We start from the raw sequence: 17,307 nt of genomic DNA, 5'->3' as shown, positions 1-17,307 counted from the left end.
AGCTTGTAAGCATCAGGCGTTCGTGGAATGAGCGACACAGCTAAACATGTTGGTTGCACTCTCCCGCAGTAAGGAGGACAAAGCAACACATGTTCTTTTACACACCATGGAAGCCCAAAACGAGAGTGAATGCCAGCAGAACAGCATTACAGGCCATTTTGGCACAATTTTGTGCGGGCGCTAACCTCACGTTTAGCTGTCCACGATTGCCCGATGCTTACAAGCTGTACCTCGTTCTGGGGTGCCTTGGAGGAAAAGGTTATTTCCAGGGGTGACCCGAGTCAAAATGGTTGGAAATCCTCTGCTCTGTGGTAGAGACAGATGAACTTCAAGGAAAGGTTGGCTCTACTCGTTATTACTAGTCAGTCTGTCAGTTCAGGGTTCCTTGGGAGCGGGATCAGGCAAGACGTGAAGAAAGGTACAAACCACACTCACTTCCAGTAGATTATTTTTTAATAAAGATGCTGCAGCAGCAGCTTCAACAGAACAGAGGCGTTACGTCTCTAGGCCATCATCGGTGTCACTGAACGCTCAATAGCAGGAAGTGACGTACATAGTCTGAGAATAATTACAAAATGCCATACCGCTCTATATCTATACCAAATGACATCATCATTAATAAAAGAAAATATCATACATTACTATACAAATATCATCATGTCACACAATGTTCTACACTTCCAGATACATTTATATGAAACAGTTTAACATTAACAGGGATATTTCACTTTCAAAAAAAGTTTGGTAATTTTATGGTCTAATCAGGCTTTTATGAACACCCGGAAGAGTTTTTAATTTGCTTCATTCAATATTTAGATATTTGATTCAGTGGCGTAGCCAGGAATGACATTTTGGTAGGCGAAATGCCATTGCTGCTATGTCTGTGTCACTGTTAGAGCTGCATGATTATGGCAAAACCTTTATTTTAAAATTATGGGTACATATTGAGATCATTTATTTCAAATAGTATTAATAATATTATTATTGAATACATATTTTTTAACAAGCAAAATATTATCTTGCAAAACGATTGTCTTAAAAGCTAAAATAAATAAGGTTGCATTTCATTGTTTTCAAGGTGAGAAATGTACCTTGTGTCACAGTAGTCTACTCTATTCCTTTCAAATATTTAAGGGCAAAATATTATCTCATGCTCCTGTTGTTTTGTCTTGTAAAACCTCTGTAAGGGAATTAAATTGTTACATAATACATTTCTGTTGCTTAATGTAGGCTACTTTGTGAAACTATCGGAGGAGACTAACGACCTTTAACGGGCTTCACCTGACATGCATTAAGCGTGTGCACAAGACAACACCACTCAAAGTGAACTGACTTTTTCAACAGAGAAACGTGAGGTGATTTTCCTTTGAAACTGGCTAAAATAAAGGGACATTTATAGGATGGCTTTTTCTGTAGCTTGAACCTTTTGCATTGCTGTTGCATTCTGTTGAATGAAAGTGAATAGTAAACTCCTTTTGCATGGACCGTCTGGACTGGAGGCAGGAGAAAAGCATGTGACATGCTTTTTTTTTCCTTCTTTTTTGAGACGACATTGAATATATCCTTACATTGCAAAGGTAATCAGCACCATCTGTATTCTATAGGCTGCCATTTAAAGTAGACTGGCTGCTACTTACTAATGTTCACAGGACCAGAGCATCATGCTGTGCAGTTTCAGACCCCCTTTTATACAGTAAAAAGTACAGAAAGGTAATGGCCCAAACCCCCCTGCTTGAAAATAATAGGAAACATGGGTTTCAAGCCTGCAGGTCCTCTCCACATTATACTGCCCAGTCAGGCCTTTACACAATTTTATTTTTTAATTTAAGGGAGATCAGATCTCAGTCAGTAGGCGGGCGCCTCGTCCACCTACCGCTCCCTACGCTTCTGATTTGATGTAAATGTTACCAGGCCCTCCAGGCCCAGGACCCCTCCCCATAAACACCCATTGTAACTTCAAACTCCATTTTAACCATGATAGATTCATTAAAAACAGTTGGTGACTCATACTACCCTCCTAATATGTGAGCAGGCCGTGTTTTATCAATAACTTTTTTCATTTATTATTAATGAAATATCCCTTTAACTCTTCATTTAAACCTTTTGGAAAGAGATAGATGAACGCCTTCTATTGATTCACTCCTGCTGTCTGTCTCTCTGTCTCTCTCTCTCTCTCTGTCTCTCTCTCTCTCTCTCTCTCTCTCTCCCTCTCCCCTCCAGGAAACTCCTCCCTCCCCCCCTCCCCCTCGCGGTGACACGGCCGACCTGCTGGGTTTGAACTCCGACCCCTCCTCCTCGGCGGGGGCGGCCCCTCCTCCCCCGGGCGTCATGAAGAGCTCGTCCAGTAACAGCGACCTGCTCAACGACCTGTTTGCTCCCCCTGCTGGTAGCACCGCGCCACCGCAGGAGGAGCTGTTCTTTGGCGGGGGACCCCCCGGGGCCCCCACCCCCCCGCCTGGGGCCCCCGCTGCAGCAGCACCCAAACGTAAAGAGTTCTTTTCTACGATTTTATGACATTCTACATGACGATTAATCGTCACTCAAATAATTGCGATTAACAATTTTATTGTGTTTTTTGTCGTTGACAATTACATTTCTGTTTGGCTTGGAGGCTTTGAAGTTGCACATGGCAGATATGACGCATAACCTAAATATACAAAGAAATGACTGACATATTTGACAACTTTGTACTTAAAAAATAACATTTATAGTCGAAATAGCAGATCCACAAGCTCAACGCAACGCGTTGTTGTAAATCTGCTATTTCCACTATTTTAGAAAATGTTCAACATGGAAACGATTATGACAAAATAATTGTGATTAGGCGATTATGTAATAATTGTGACATGCATAAACTCTATTCCAGCTGCAACCAAGTCCTTGTTTATTTTTTTTTCTTTTAGGATCAGCCTTACTATTGATCAAAATAACAATTCTTCTACATTCTCTGATTGTGTAGACTTTTTGTAAATTAAGTAATGCAGATGTTTAATGATAATTTAACTCTTGATAGTGTAAAATGAAATCAAATTGATCCGTAGGTCGTACGATCTACATATACAGTATATTATTTTTTTCGAAGTTTTGAATCAGCCTCAGGTTAATTGTGTGTGTGTGCGTGTGTGTGTGTGTGTGTGTGTGTGTGTGTGTGTGTGTGTGTGTGTGTGTGTGTGTGTGTGTGTGTGTGTGTGTGTGTGTGTGTGTGTGTGTGTGTCCAGCTCTAGGCGACCTGTTCGACCCGTTTGGCATGGGGGGTCCCGGTGTGGGCGGGGGGGCGGCGGACCTGTTTGGGGACCTGTTGGGTTCGGAGGGGTCCGAGGACCCCCACCCTGGCCCCGCCTCCAACAGCAGCCTCTTCAACCTCAGTGAGTTCTGATCAGAACTGCAAATCTGTTTAGTTTCTGTCATATTTTATTCATCTGAAATGTTTTACTTTTAGTCTAGTAGACCTGAACAAAATATTAATATAAAATAATAATAATAATGCATTCCAGGTAATGGCTTAAGTTCAGTCATCAAAGTGCTGTTGTTTTTATTTTTATTACGTATAAAAATTTGAGTGTGTAGCGATAGACTGTAATGGCAGTCTCTCATTGCATATTTAACAGCTGTCATCTCAACCATGTAATGAGGCCACTGACCATGTAGACATTAATTGGACGCTTAAACAGTTTTTTTGTTTTGTTTTTCTTCTTTTTTTGTGTGTGCGTGCATGTGTGTGTTTGCGTGCGTGCACGTCAGACTCCCTGGTGAAGGAGTCTACTAAGATGACCTCATCGGCCAGCCAACCTGACCTGCTGGGAGGCTGGGACAGCTGGAGGGGCGGAGCTATGGGGGGCGGAGCCAACTCCACCAGCACCAAACCCACCAATACCAGTACAGGTACTGGACCAAACCCGCCAATAGCAGTACAAGTACTGAACCAAACCCACCAATAGCAGTACAAGTACTGAACCAAACCCACCAATAACAGTACAGGTACTGAACCAAACCCACCAATAACAGTACAGGTACTGAACCAAACCCACCAATAGCAGTACAGGTACTGAACCAAACCCACCAATAGCAGTACAGGTACTGAACCAAACCCACCAATAGCAGTACAGGTACTGAACCAAACCCACCAATAGCAGTACAGGTAGCTAATTGGAATCCGTAGGAGACGCTTGTAGAAGGAGCGCTTGTTTTCTGTGATGACGACGGAGGCGCGCCAATCTGCTATTTTCACACTTTCTGCCTCTAATATTTAACAGACCATTTAGACCAGTGGTCCAGGGACTCTCTGGTTTCCTTTTTGGAGGTCTAAATTAACCCATTTAGGCCTGAACACATTATGATGCGATATTTTATGCTTTAAATATTAAAAAAATAGCAGATATACAAGCTCACAGCGCGGCACCGAGTGCCGCGCTGCGAGCTTGTAGATCTGCTATTTTTGAAAAATCGTGAAAATTAGAATTTTGACCCGATTCTATAAGTGTCTTTGGAATCCTTCTAAAGTTTTTTTTGAAAAACCTATGTTTCTATGTCAGCAATCTGGCCAGCCATCGTCAAAGAAAAGGTCCTTTTCACTCAACTGGAGCTCAGTTAGTCTGTTCTTGAGAGACTACTATGTCAGTGGTATCAAACCTTTTCATGTGAAGGACCCCAAAATGATATTTATTTGGCCACGGACCCCCATTTCAAAATATCTAGTTCCAGGGACCACCCAGAAGCAAAATTTGAGTTACAAACGTTCGCTTTGAAAACACATATATTCAAAGATTTTCACACACTTTCACGACTTTTTTTCAAAAATAGCAGATCTACAAGCTCGCAGCGCGGCACTCGGTGCCGCGCTGTGAGCTTGTATATCTGCTATTTTTCAATAGTTAAAGCATAAAATATTGCGTCATAATGTGTTCAGGCCTAAATGGGTTAATCCTTACAAGTAACTCTGACAGTGTACAAATGAAACCAAATGGACCCGTAAGGGAGACCTTAAAATGCCTGGATCCCGAGGCTAGGGAGACCTTGACATTTTAAAGTTTGAGAGCTACTGATTTAGACCAAAATGCAGGTTTAAATGAATGATGAATCTCTGTATTAACAACTCAACCAGATTTTTTATAAGGCTCCCTCATTGTATCACGATATATAGGATATCTCTGACAGTCATATCGTGGAGACATTGTATCGTCTCAACGATATTTATCACCATATCACCCACCCCTAGAGGGGTAGAGCGGCAAAATACGTTATCTTATTCTCCCTCGTCTCTTTCTTCTGTGTGTGTGTGTGTGTGTGTGCGCGCGTGCGTGCGTGCGTGTGTGTGTGTGTGTGTGTAGTTCCAGGAGGAGTATCTTTCTCCAAGGCTAAGTCTCAGAGCTTCGATCCGTTTGCTGACCTGGGAAACCTGGGCTCCAAACTACCAGGTAACCCTTATCTTAAACTACCAGTATACCTTTATCTTAAACTACCAGGTAACCTTTCCTCCTTTGTTGTGCGCTGCGTACCTGAACATAAGCCCATCAACAAGCTTGCGACTTGTACTTGTTTTTTTTTAAGGTGTCTCCACACCAAACAGCCTACAGGAGACTCCTTCTGACTGTACACAGATTGCAAAGAACTGCAAAAAACGTATGGCAGTGTTGCCAGGTCTGCTCGTTGTAAGCGACTTTGATCCTGTTTTACTATAATGTTGCTAGTTGTGGGTTGCTTTAGTTTGGGCTTGTTTCTGAAGTGTAGTTGCTTATTTGGCCTTGCTTTCAACATTCTTTTAGAAAATAGCCAATGTAATAGAGCTCCATAGGTGAAACTGGTCGCTTCTTTTGGGCTTATTTTCATAGACCTGGCCGCTTGTTTCACTCACGGAATATGGCAAGCGGAGGCGGAGATTCCGTGCGGTGTTTTTTTCCTGGTCTCATCAAAACAACACTCAGCAATATTACTAGCGCTGCTTTGGACTCGATTGGTATAGGAATTTAGAGTTGAGATTGAGAATATGGTATTTAGTTAAAATGTGCCACGAGACAATGTCTCTGGCTTATTTAGGCTTTGTTTCTGCAGCTGCAGCAAACTAATGTCGCCTCAATCCTACCGACCGATTGCAAAAGACTGAGCAGGTTCGGTTTTCGATCGGCGGTTTCCGACAGCCCTATCGACGGCAAGCGCCTCTTCCCGGTCGGCAGCAGACACTTTCCGCTGCCTTCCGCCGCCGATTCGTAGCCGAATCGGTGCGGTTAATACCTTGCTTTAGATTAAACAAATCTCAATTCCAAGGGGAGTCCTGGCCAAAACAGCAGCACACTACTCTATTGTGGACCGATAATTCTTACATGATCACAAGGTTACTCTTCCACCACTGTTTCAGTTGACCTTTAAAAGCTGAGAAAGTGGGGATCTCCCTCAGTGTGACAGGGGGCTCCTTCCAGTATTGACAACCTTTGACAAAGGGTCAAACTCGTTTTTCTGCTATACCACCAAAATGTGGAAAGCCTTACCGAAGGCCATAAAGGAGTGTGGATCCCTAGCATCCTTTAAAATTGCCCTGAAAAACCGCTTACAGGCAGCAGCCGTTCGCAACTGGTAAAAAAAAAAAAACCTAGCCCAACCCTACCCTCCCCTGCCCCTTCTTTGTATATACTTACTGTTTGTTTAGACTTACTGTTTTATTTTTTTTGGTTCTTTCATTTTATTTTATTTACATATCTACTGCATAGTACTGTGTTCTATCCGTCTGTCATTCAATGTTATGTGAGATACTTTAATGGTTCCCTGTGGAAATAAGCTTAGTCTTTTCTAGGATCTCCTTTTAGTAGACCTTGTACCAGTGAACTGTACCGTCATGAAACTGTACCTTTTCCTATGCAAACTTCTAATAAAGTCTTCAATCAATCAATCAATCAATCAATGATGGACAGGACATTTTGACTGAAAGCAGTCTGTCTGCCACTGACCTCACAGTGACCCCTAGATCAGGGGTTTTCAAGGTGGGTGACGCGGGGCGTGTCGCTGTTACTACATGTCATTTTTTCGACACGCGACTCTAACCCTCACCCTAACCTCCGTGGAGTGAGTCGCTAACCCTCCGGACGAAATGATGGTCGTTCGAAAGACTGTGATTTTCCCCGATGGGGCACCCTGGGGTGCCATGATGGCAGTCCAGGGGTGCCTCAGAATTATTTGATGATATTTGGAATTCATCAATATCACTTCACTATGTGGAGACCTGATTTGCACTGTAGATGAGTTATTTTTCCATTTACAGCCAACTCTTTACCAAAAATAGCAGATCTACAAGCTCACAACGCGCGTTGAGCATTATTGAGCTCTTTGGTTCCCATGGCGATGCGTCTATGCAGCAGTCTGCTGCATAGACGCATCGCGTCTGCTGCAGACGTTTTAGGCGCTACGTGGAAAGGGAGCTTCTGGCGACGGCGGCAGGTTTATCTATCGAGCACTGATCCATTTCTGGTTACCGTTGCCGTCTGCCGTAGCCGTCCATTGCTTAAAATGGCTGTCTGTAAACTAAAGGGCATCTGTTCTTCTGGTTCCTCAGGTTCCTCCAGCACTGGGTTCTCTGCAGCCGCCTTCAGCTCCAAGCCTCCGTCTGGCTCCGCCCAGCCTTCATCTGGCTCCTCCTCCTCCTCCTGGCAGGCTGGAAGACCCGGCCCGGCCCACAGCGGAGGCAGCGCCAACAAGCCCTGGACTCCTCCGAGCTCCGCAGGGATCCCCACCTCCTCCTCCTCGCAGCCGGGGGGTGCTGTGGGCAGCGGCGCGGCGCAGAGCGCCAAGCCTAACTACAACCTGAGCTTCGCCAGCGTCATCGGCGGGCGAGAGGAGAGGGGCGTGCGAGCGCCCGGGTTCGGTGAGAACGCCAAAACGCCAGCTGTTGTTGTTGTTGTTGTTCGCTCTTAGACCAAGGGGCTCTCAGCCAGTTGGTCTGGGGACCTCCAGTGGTCCTTGAGGGGGTTCCAGGTGGTCCCCATAGCTAAATGATGGAGAGTTGGTAACCAAATGGACCCTTATAGATCTTTCAAATGGACCCGCAAGGGTCTCAAGAGTTCAAATATTGTTATTTTGGTGGACCTGTTCTCTCTCCTATGGTACCAACTAGGGCATTAACGAAAAAGTCGACAAGTCGACTCAGTCGACTTCATTACACAAGTCGACTCCCACCAGAGAAAGTCAAAGTAAAAAAAAAAAAAAAAAAACGTTCTATTGTGTAAATAGCAGATCTACATGCTCACAACGCCTCGCGATGCGAGGCGTTGTGAGCATGTAGATCGGCTATTTTCACAATTTCTGCCTTAAAAAGTCCTTAAATTGTCACTTTAGAAATGTGCAGATACCCTCTTTACACTTAAACTGTATGTTGGTTTGTTTACTGTTGAGTGAGAAAACAATGTTTCACATTAAGTTAATCATCTGGGGACCCCCAAAATAACTGGGGGGTCGTGTGTGATGTGATGACGTCATCAAACTCAGTTCAACTCAACTTTTTACTGAGTCGAGTCGACTTGCAAAAATCACAAGTCGTTAATGCCCTAGCACCAACATCAATACTAGGCCTGGGGCGGTATCGACATTTTGTTACCGCGATTACCGTCTTCCCATTTACCGCCGGTACTGCGGTAATTACCGCACCCCCGTATCTATTAATTAAGGTTCGGCGATAAGCCAAACTATTGCAATCATCTTCCCAAAAGTCGCCTCTCCACAGCCTGACTGCCTGAGTTATACTTCTCCGTACAGCACAGCGGGTATGGCTTTGAAAGGAGCAGATCTACAAGCTCACAACACATCGCATCCGCGACGCGTTCTGAGCTTTTAGATCTGCACTGTCGGGTTACCATAGTAACGTAGGCTAGCTACTTAGCTTTTCAGACACAAACAGCTGTGTGAACAAACCAGAAGAGGACAGGTAGTCAGATCGTGTACAGTGATTCTGTAAACTCACGTCACGTCTCAACTCTCAAATCGCAGTGATTGAGTGCTGCTATATACAGGTTTTAGTTACAAGACTTGACAGAAAAGGTTATAAAATCGCCGACGTGCCGCCTGACGGGGCACAACGTGCGACGCGGTGGAAAAAGTAAAATAGTTTCATTTTCGGTTTTAGTCCACGCGGCCCGTGCTCCGCCAGTAATCCGTATGAATAAAAAAAGATATGCCACAACACAAGGTATGTATTAACATCCTTGTGTCGTGTGGATTACAGAGAAAGTTTAGGCTGCTCTGTACTCCTCTACGACGCTGCTGTGCTTGCCCTGTGTAGGTCTGACTGTCTGTGTCTCTGAGAGTGAGAGTGACGTATGTGGCTTTCAAACTATGTTCCAAACATGTGGTACACGGCCCAGAGCAGAGCGGCATGGAGCGCATGCGGTCCTCGCTTCTCCCCTGTTTTAAAACTCGCTTGTTTTCCAATAAAAAAATATACTTTTTTTGGTCTTTTTTTTACCGCGTTAAGCACACTGACACCGCGGTAGACCTCGGTTTACCGCGGTACGGCGGTACGGCGGTTACCGTGTCCAACCCTAATCAATACAGCATGGAATTGTGGACAAAATCTGATCGATAACCAAATATTCTAAGTTTAGTGTCTGAGAGGTTAAATGTCAACAAATGGTGGTTCTGTGGATCAAATGCTGAATAAATAATGGACCTTGATGTGACAAGGGTTGAAAACCTCTGAACTAGACAGTGGTTCTCAACCTTATCGGGCCTCCCCAAAAACTATTACATTTTGTATAACACGGTTCTATTGTGAAAATATTAGATCTACATGCTCAGAGCGGCTCACGTTGTGAGGCGTTGTGAGCATGTAGATCTGCTATTTTCACAATTTCTGCCTCTAATATTTGACGTTGTTGTTGTCGCGGTAACGCAGGCACCAAGCCCAAGGTGAAGGAGGACGACTTCGAGGACCTGCTCTCCACGCAGGGCTTCTCCTCCAGGGACCACCGCAAGGAGCCCAGGACCATCGCTGAGATGAGGAGGCAGGAGATGTCCCGGGACATGGACCCCCTCAAACTACAGGTAATAGATTTGTAGAATAGGGCATTCACCAAATATTCGAATATTCGAACATTCGAATATCAAAGTCACTATTCGACGTTGTTCACCGAAGTCGAATATTCGCTTATTTTATTTTATTGTTTTCTCTTTAAAAAATATATAGTTTATAAAGCTTGGCTAGATAGGAAGTCATAATAAAGAGTTATCAATGCCCCTGTTAGATTAATTTGTTACAGTAATGCTCTATACCAGGGGTTCTCAAATCTTTTTAGGCTGTGACCCCCAAAATAAACATATTTAAACTGGGGACCCCACCCTGACTGGAATTGTATGTATACTACATTTAATTTGACTCGGTTCCGCAGATAACAATTGTGAAAATAGCAGATCTACATGCTCACAACGCCTCGCAACGCGAGGCGTTGTGAGCATGTAGATCGGCTATTTTAATGTTCGCTTCTTGCTTACTTAATATTTGACAGTTTGGCCAGTCCTGTCAAATATTCGACTATTCGAATACTTTGAGGTCGAATAATTCGAATACTAAAAATCACTATTCGTGAATGCCCTACTGTAGACCCTCTCAAACTACAGCTAATAGAGCTGTAGACCCCCTGAAACTACAGGTAATGTTTAGAGATGTAGACCATCTGATACTACAGGAGATGAATGGAGATGTTTAGAGGACATACATTCAGTTAATTAATAGTTATAGATGACAGGAGATGTTTAGAGATGTAGACCCTCTGCAACTACAGGTAAGGACCATGAGATGTCCAGGGACGTAGACCCTATCAAACTACAGGTTATATAATTCAGTCAATGAGTTAATATTTATGTCTGGATCGTAATGTTGTCAGCACACATCTGCTTGGCATCTGCTTGCAACTGCAAACTGTTCCTGTTCGCGGATGACTCGGCTCTCCTAGTCTCGGGCAAGGACCACTTGCAGGTTGAAAAGACACTTAACTCTGAACTAAGTAAGATCCTTGAAGCTAATCTTTCCAGCGAAAAGATGACTTCTAAAGTAATAACTAAAATCAACCAACAAACTCGTTTCCTACAGAGGATTGCCCCGATGGTCAATTTCAACACACTGAAGACCATAGCTGGTGCAATAATCCAGCCCCTCTTTGACTACGGAGTCCACCTATGGTATCGTGACGCCCCACAAGCCCTAAAAACCAAACTCCAAACAGCCCAAAACAAACTAATTAGAGTCCTGCTTAACCTTCCTTATCAGACTCACCTCACCGCTACTCACCAGTTAAGAGTGGGGTGGCTCAGAGTAGATGACAGAGTACAGCAACTTGCAATGGGCCTGGTGTACAAGATACACTACATCACTAAGATACCCATGTACCTGGCAAAATACTTTAAAAACGTTAAGGATGTCCACAATTACAACACCAGAGGCAGCGCCACAGATCACGTTCAACCCAGAGTAAACTCAAACAAAGGGTCAAACTCGTTCTTCTGCTATACAACAAAAATGTGGAATGCCCTACCGAAGGTCTTAAAGGAGTGTGGATCACTAGCATCCTTTAAAATCGCCCTGAAAAACCACTTACAGGCAGCAGCCGTTTGCAACTGGTAAAACAAACCTAGCCCAGCCCTACCCTCCCCCTGCCCCTTCTTTGTATATACTTACTGTTTGTACAGACTTACTGATTTTTTTCTTTCTTTCTTTTTGTTTTACCGAATATATCTACTGCATAGTACTGTGTTCTATTCGTCATTCAATGTTATATGAGATACTTAAATGGTTTCCTGTGGAAATATGCTGTCTTTTCTAGGATCTCCTTTTAGTAGACCTTGTACCAGTGAACTGTACCGTCATGAAACTGTACCTTTTCCTATGCAAACTTCTAATAAAGTCTTAAATCAATCAATCAAAGCATGCGTGTGACATCATCATCATAAGTTATGCAGGAGCACCTACTGAGTGGCAAAAAACTACTTTCTAGCCTTGACAGCCCATACATCCAAAAGTCCTATCTGATTGCATTAAAGGACAACTTTGTTTTTTTTACAACAAGGGTTCATATTTTAGATTGTAATTAGAGAAAAGAAAAGATGAGTGTTAAAATGTTCTCACTTACTGTTTTCTATTGTTTTAGCGATTTTAGTATTTTCATTTCAGTGGTTTGGGGCATGCGTACAAGTGGCTAATATGTATTTTTTGGACACAATAAGCTGGCAATTTTTTTTGTTACTATTTACACCAGCCCCCATAAGTCACATCTGTCCATGAAAGATTGTGGTGCATCTTGGGAATGGGCTTATTGTCTCTAAAAATACATATTTAGCCACTTGCATGCATACCCCCAACCTGGGGGCATGCATGCAAATCAAAATCGTTAAAATCACTAAAACAATAGGAAGCAGTAAATGAAAACATTTTAACACTCATCTTTTCTTTTCTCTAATGACTATTCTAAAATATGAACCCTTGTTGTAAAAAAACAAAGTTTCCTTTAAACAACGTTAAACTCACTTTGCCACTTTATGCATGCACACCCTCTATTGTGTATCTACTGTCAGAACTTTGCAAGGATCGAAAAAATGTTGTGTTTTGTCACATCTATGACTGGATTATAATGACATTATAACAACATGTTTTGTAGATCTATGATTGGATCGAGGGTAAGGAGCGTAACATCCGTGCGCTGCTGTCCACGCTGCACACAGTGCTGTGGGAGGGGGAGACGCGCTGGAGGCCGGTGGGCATGGCTGACCTGGTGACCCCCGACCAGGTGAAGAAGTTCTACAGGAAGGCTGTTCTGGTGGTGCACCCTGATAAGGTGAGAGACACCTCTTTATTGTACATCCACCCTGATAAGGTGAGAGTCTCCCTACACCTCGTGTCTCCCTAACCCTCTCAGCCGGTGTAAAATACAGGTAACCACAAGCCTCGCGTGGCTTATTGCTTTTCTAAAACGGTTACAAAATGGCAACGTGAAAAATCATAGAGATGTACCAATTAAAATTGTTCTATATCACTAATAATTCACTATAAGGTCTGCTCTGCAAGAAAGTAGTCCCCAGCTACAAGAAAGTAGTTCCCGGCCAGGTTGCAGAAACAACACACCTGTTTCTTGCAATCAAGTTCTCTAGTCTAGCTTCACAACACTGTGGAAAGAAATAACACACCTGGGTTTTATATAAACTGATTAAAGGTGTGGGTTATAGTCTCACATACCACAGCAATTAAAGGGAAACCAGCCAATCAGAATCAAGAAATGGTACTCGCCGTTTTAGAAAGGACCCTACCCTAACCCTGATAAGGTGAGAGTATAGGACCCTACCCAAACCCTAACCCTGACCCCAATAAAGTGAGACACAAAATTACAAACATTTAGCCACTTGTACTCATGCCCCCACCCACTGAAATCAACATAATTAAAATCACTAAAACAATAGAAAGCAGAAAAAATGAAAACATTTTAACACTCAGCTTTTCTTTGCTCTAACTACAATCTAAAATATGAACCCTTGTTGTAAAAAAACAAGTTTAAGTTTAAAATGTGCTGCATGTCAGGGGCGAGGATTTGAATAGGTTATACAAAATAAGCAACATAATACTATTTAATGCTATTTATTTACTGCCACGGCGCGAGTTTCCCGGGCTATTGAATATAATAACCAGTTACATTGTCTCTTTGTATACAAGTTAAGATCATTCTTTCTAAAGTCATCGTCACTATTTAAAGATTAGAGGTGTTGATCGAATGCATTTAAGAAAAGAAAAAAAAAAGATTGATCGATCCATGAAAATTAGTCAGAAAGGATTAATGGCTTAAAGTAATTACGGAATGAAGAATCCATTTGTTATGAAGATTGCACACTGCAGTTCTGTAAAACGCCAGTAGATGGCAGAAGCGTTCTGCAGAACAACAGCTTGTGTTTCCTGAACTTTCAGAAATCCACCAGGATTAGAATCGTCATGGATTGAAAAAGCCTTTGATTTGAGTTGTTTATTACACTGGTTCTCAAACTTTTCAGGCCGTGACCCCCAAATAATATTTTAAATGGGGACCCCCCAGTCTGACGAGCACTAAGAGTTGAGACGTTACATTTTGTATGACACGGTTCGGTATAACGCCTCGCAAACAGCATGTAGATCGGCCATTTTCACAATTTCTGCCTCTAATATTTGACAATTTGGCCAATGTTTGTCATTTTAGAAGTATTAAAAAGTCCTTAAATTAGAAATGTGCAGACACCCTCTATACACTTAAACTTTATGTTGGATTGTTTACTGTTGAGAGAGAAAACAATATTACACATTAAGTTAATCATCTGGGGACCGAGTGCTGCGCTGCGAGCTTGTAGATCAGCTCGTTTTTAAAAGGTTGTGAACATTTGTGCTAGGGCTGACCCAAAAAAAACGAATATTCAAAGCTTCGTTCGAAGGCACGGTATTCGAATTTAAAAAAGAAATTCGAATAATCGGCCGCGGCCGTTTGTCCTTTGGGCGGGCCGCGTGCCTTAGCTTGCGCCTCGCTCCACTCTAGCGTGATAGCGTCACCCCCTTCTCACACACGTGTTGACATTAATAACAAGCCAACAACAACAACAAGAGCAAGCATGAAGCCATCAGAGAGCAAGCATGAAGCCATTAACCTGACTTTCGCCAGATAGTTGCAGCAGTGCGTAACGCTCTGCCTTACATCTGGGATCTCTCGGCCAGACTCTATGTAAGGGGCGGGCCATTTTTTGAATTTCTGTAGCAGGTGATTGGATGTGGCCGTTTCTATCACAGTCTGGGAGTGCCAACTCCAACCACTCATATTGGCCTGTCTGCATGACGTTGCAGACAGGCAACGTCATGCACTCAGGCAACGTCACTCTATTGGCTCAGAGCCGCTCAGAGCCCGCCCATAGCTGCCGCTGATTGGTCCGGCCCGGGACTTTACGAGTGTTATCAACGCTGGCGGACCGAGCCCAGATGGTAAAGCAATGCAACGCAATGCTGCCACCATCTGGCGAAAGTCAGGTAATGAAGCCATCAGAGAGCAAGCATGAAGCCATCAGAATTTGAGAAGTTGAACCCTCATTAACCTGAGCTAATGATAGAGTTTACGATAGAGTTTAACTCCGAGGGTGTAAAACACAACCGGATGGACCCGTGTGTGCTTTGCTGCCTTCAGTGTATTTTCCTAGCTCACAACGCCTTGCACTTGTAGATCTGCCATTTTTAGAATATTTTCAATATATTCCTAAAACATTTTGATACAGTAATACAAAGAGGAATCATGTGCGTTTGACCACAGTCTAGAAGAGGTATTCCTTACCAAGGTGCTAAAGTACCAACGTCTGAAGGATGCTATTATTTATTATACAGCTTGTTTACAAATGTATATTGATTGTGTTCATATTTGGAAGCCTCTGTAATGTCCATAAACTAGTTGTGAGGCCTGCAGATTGAAGCCTCTGTAATGTCCATAAACTAGTTATGAAGCCTGCAGATTGAAGCCTCTGTAATGTCCATAAACTAGTTGTGAGGCCTGCAGATTGAAGCCTCTGTAATGTCCATAAACTAGTTGTGAGGCCTGCAGATTGAAGCCTCTGTAATGTCCATAAACTAGTTGTGAGGCCTGCAGATTGAAGCCTCTGTAATGTCCATTAACTAGTTGTGAGGTCTGCAGATTGAAGCCTTTGTAATGTCCGGCTAACTAGTTGTGTTTGTGTGTGCGTATGTGCGTGCCCTTGCCTGTGCCTGTTTGTGTGTGTGTGTGTTTGTGCCTGTGTGTGTGTGCACCAGGCCACAGGCCAGCCCTATGAGCAGTACGCTAAGATGATCTTCATGGAACTCAACGACGCCTGGTCCGAGTTCGAGAACCAGGGATCCAAGACTCTGTTCTAAAACCTGGACCCGGAGCAGTTCCAGACGGACCGGACTGGACTGGAGCGGACTGGACCAAGCCAGGCCACAGTTTTCTTTCTTTTCTTCTTTCTTTTGGCCAGCCGGAGCGGACCGGGGCGGTGCCGGACCGGGGGACCAGATCAGAACTGGACTGAGCCCACATTGGGCCTTAAGAGAGAGCTGAGCCTCTGAGAGGTGATGTGTCCCTCCATTCCACACACACGCACGCACGCGCGCGCGCGCACACACACACACACACACACACACACACACACACACACACACACACACACACACACACACACACACACACACACACACACACACACACACCCTTCCTTCATTCCTTGATCTCGTCCCCCCTTCCTCGTTTCCTTCTACGGTGAAGGGAAAATAAAACACTTATAAACTCTGTCTCTCTGGCCTGTGTGCAGTTCCACCACATGGTGCTGTCATAGGCTGCATGAGGACACACACACACACACACACACACACACACACACACACACACACACACACACACACACACACACACACACACACACACAGACAATCTCACAGACATCCATTGGAATTGACTCCACTGAGGAAGAGACCCAGTGAAGCCTGAGTTGTCTTCATATGGGTGGGGGGTATATGACGGTGTGCCCACCCTGGGGTGCCCACCCTGGCACCCATGCAGTGAACACAGGGGCAGCCAGGGTGGCGAGCCTCCACTGACGCGTGACGACCCCGTCGGGTGTTTGGCTTGATGACGATGTCGGCGACATCCACACAACAAATAAAGGAAGAAAAAACATTTGAACGCGGACACTTGAGACGCTTCTCTCCACCAGATGCTGCTGCTGTGTTACTAGCCCCGCCCCCTGAGCGTCATCCAGAGTGGGCGGAGCCCGGCGTCAGCAAGAGTGAGCGGTTGCTATTTTTTTTCTTTTTCTTTTGAAGTGTTTCTTATTTTACACAAATCTGTGGAAGGTTTTCAGTACCGCACGTGCCGCCCTCTTCCTTAAAGCCCCGCCCTCTTCCTTAAAGCCCTGCCCTCTTCTCGGGTAGAACACCACTTCCCACTGGGGTTGGGGATTTGATAGGGCAGTGGTTCTCAACCTGTGGGTCGGGACCCCCAGGGGGGTCCCCACATTATTTTGTGTATAGAGGCTATTTGCTCATTTCTAAATTGACAATTTAAGGACTTTTTAACACCTCTAAAATGACAAATTAGACATTGGCCAAATTGGCAGAAATTGTGAAAATAGCAGATCTACATGTTGTGAGCATGTAGATCTGCTATTTTCACAATAGAACCGTGTTATACAAAATGGAATGCCTCAACTCGTAGTGCTCATCAGTTCAAATATTATTATTTTGGGGGTCGTGGCCTGAAAAGGTTGAGAACCACTGGAGTTGGACTTTGGTTTGGTTGGGTTGGAATCCTGGACCGG

The 17,307-nt window shown here is 44.0% G+C and overlaps 1 protein-coding gene across 1 annotated transcript in view; it reads left to right on the top strand.

Moving 5' to 3' along the window:
• Window positions 1-17,074, top strand: part of gak (cyclin G associated kinase) — a 65,347-nt gene extending 48,273 nt beyond the window's left edge. The window contains exons 22-29 of the mRNA XM_080738181.1: window positions 2,221-2,485; window positions 3,219-3,365; window positions 3,742-3,882; window positions 5,328-5,414; window positions 7,541-7,849; window positions 9,872-10,020; window positions 12,627-12,803; window positions 15,767-17,074. Coding sequence (XP_080594307.1) covers window positions 2,221-2,485; window positions 3,219-3,365; window positions 3,742-3,882; window positions 5,328-5,414; window positions 7,541-7,849; window positions 9,872-10,020; window positions 12,627-12,803; window positions 15,767-15,868 — 1,377 coding nt within the window. The 3' untranslated portion in view covers window positions 15,869-17,074. The remainder of the gene's footprint in view (window positions 1-2,220; window positions 2,486-3,218; window positions 3,366-3,741; window positions 3,883-5,327; window positions 5,415-7,540; window positions 7,850-9,871; window positions 10,021-12,626; window positions 12,804-15,766) is intronic.
• The last annotated feature ends 233 nt before the right edge of the window (window positions 17,075-17,307 follow it).

This window comes from Nannobrachium achirus (genome assembly GCF_963921795.1).
Source record: "Nannobrachium achirus genome assembly, chromosome: 12".
Taxonomy (NCBI): Eukaryota; Metazoa; Chordata; class Actinopteri; order Myctophiformes; family Myctophidae; genus Nannobrachium; species Nannobrachium achirus.
This window is presented reverse-complemented; position numbering and strand designations above follow the sequence as displayed.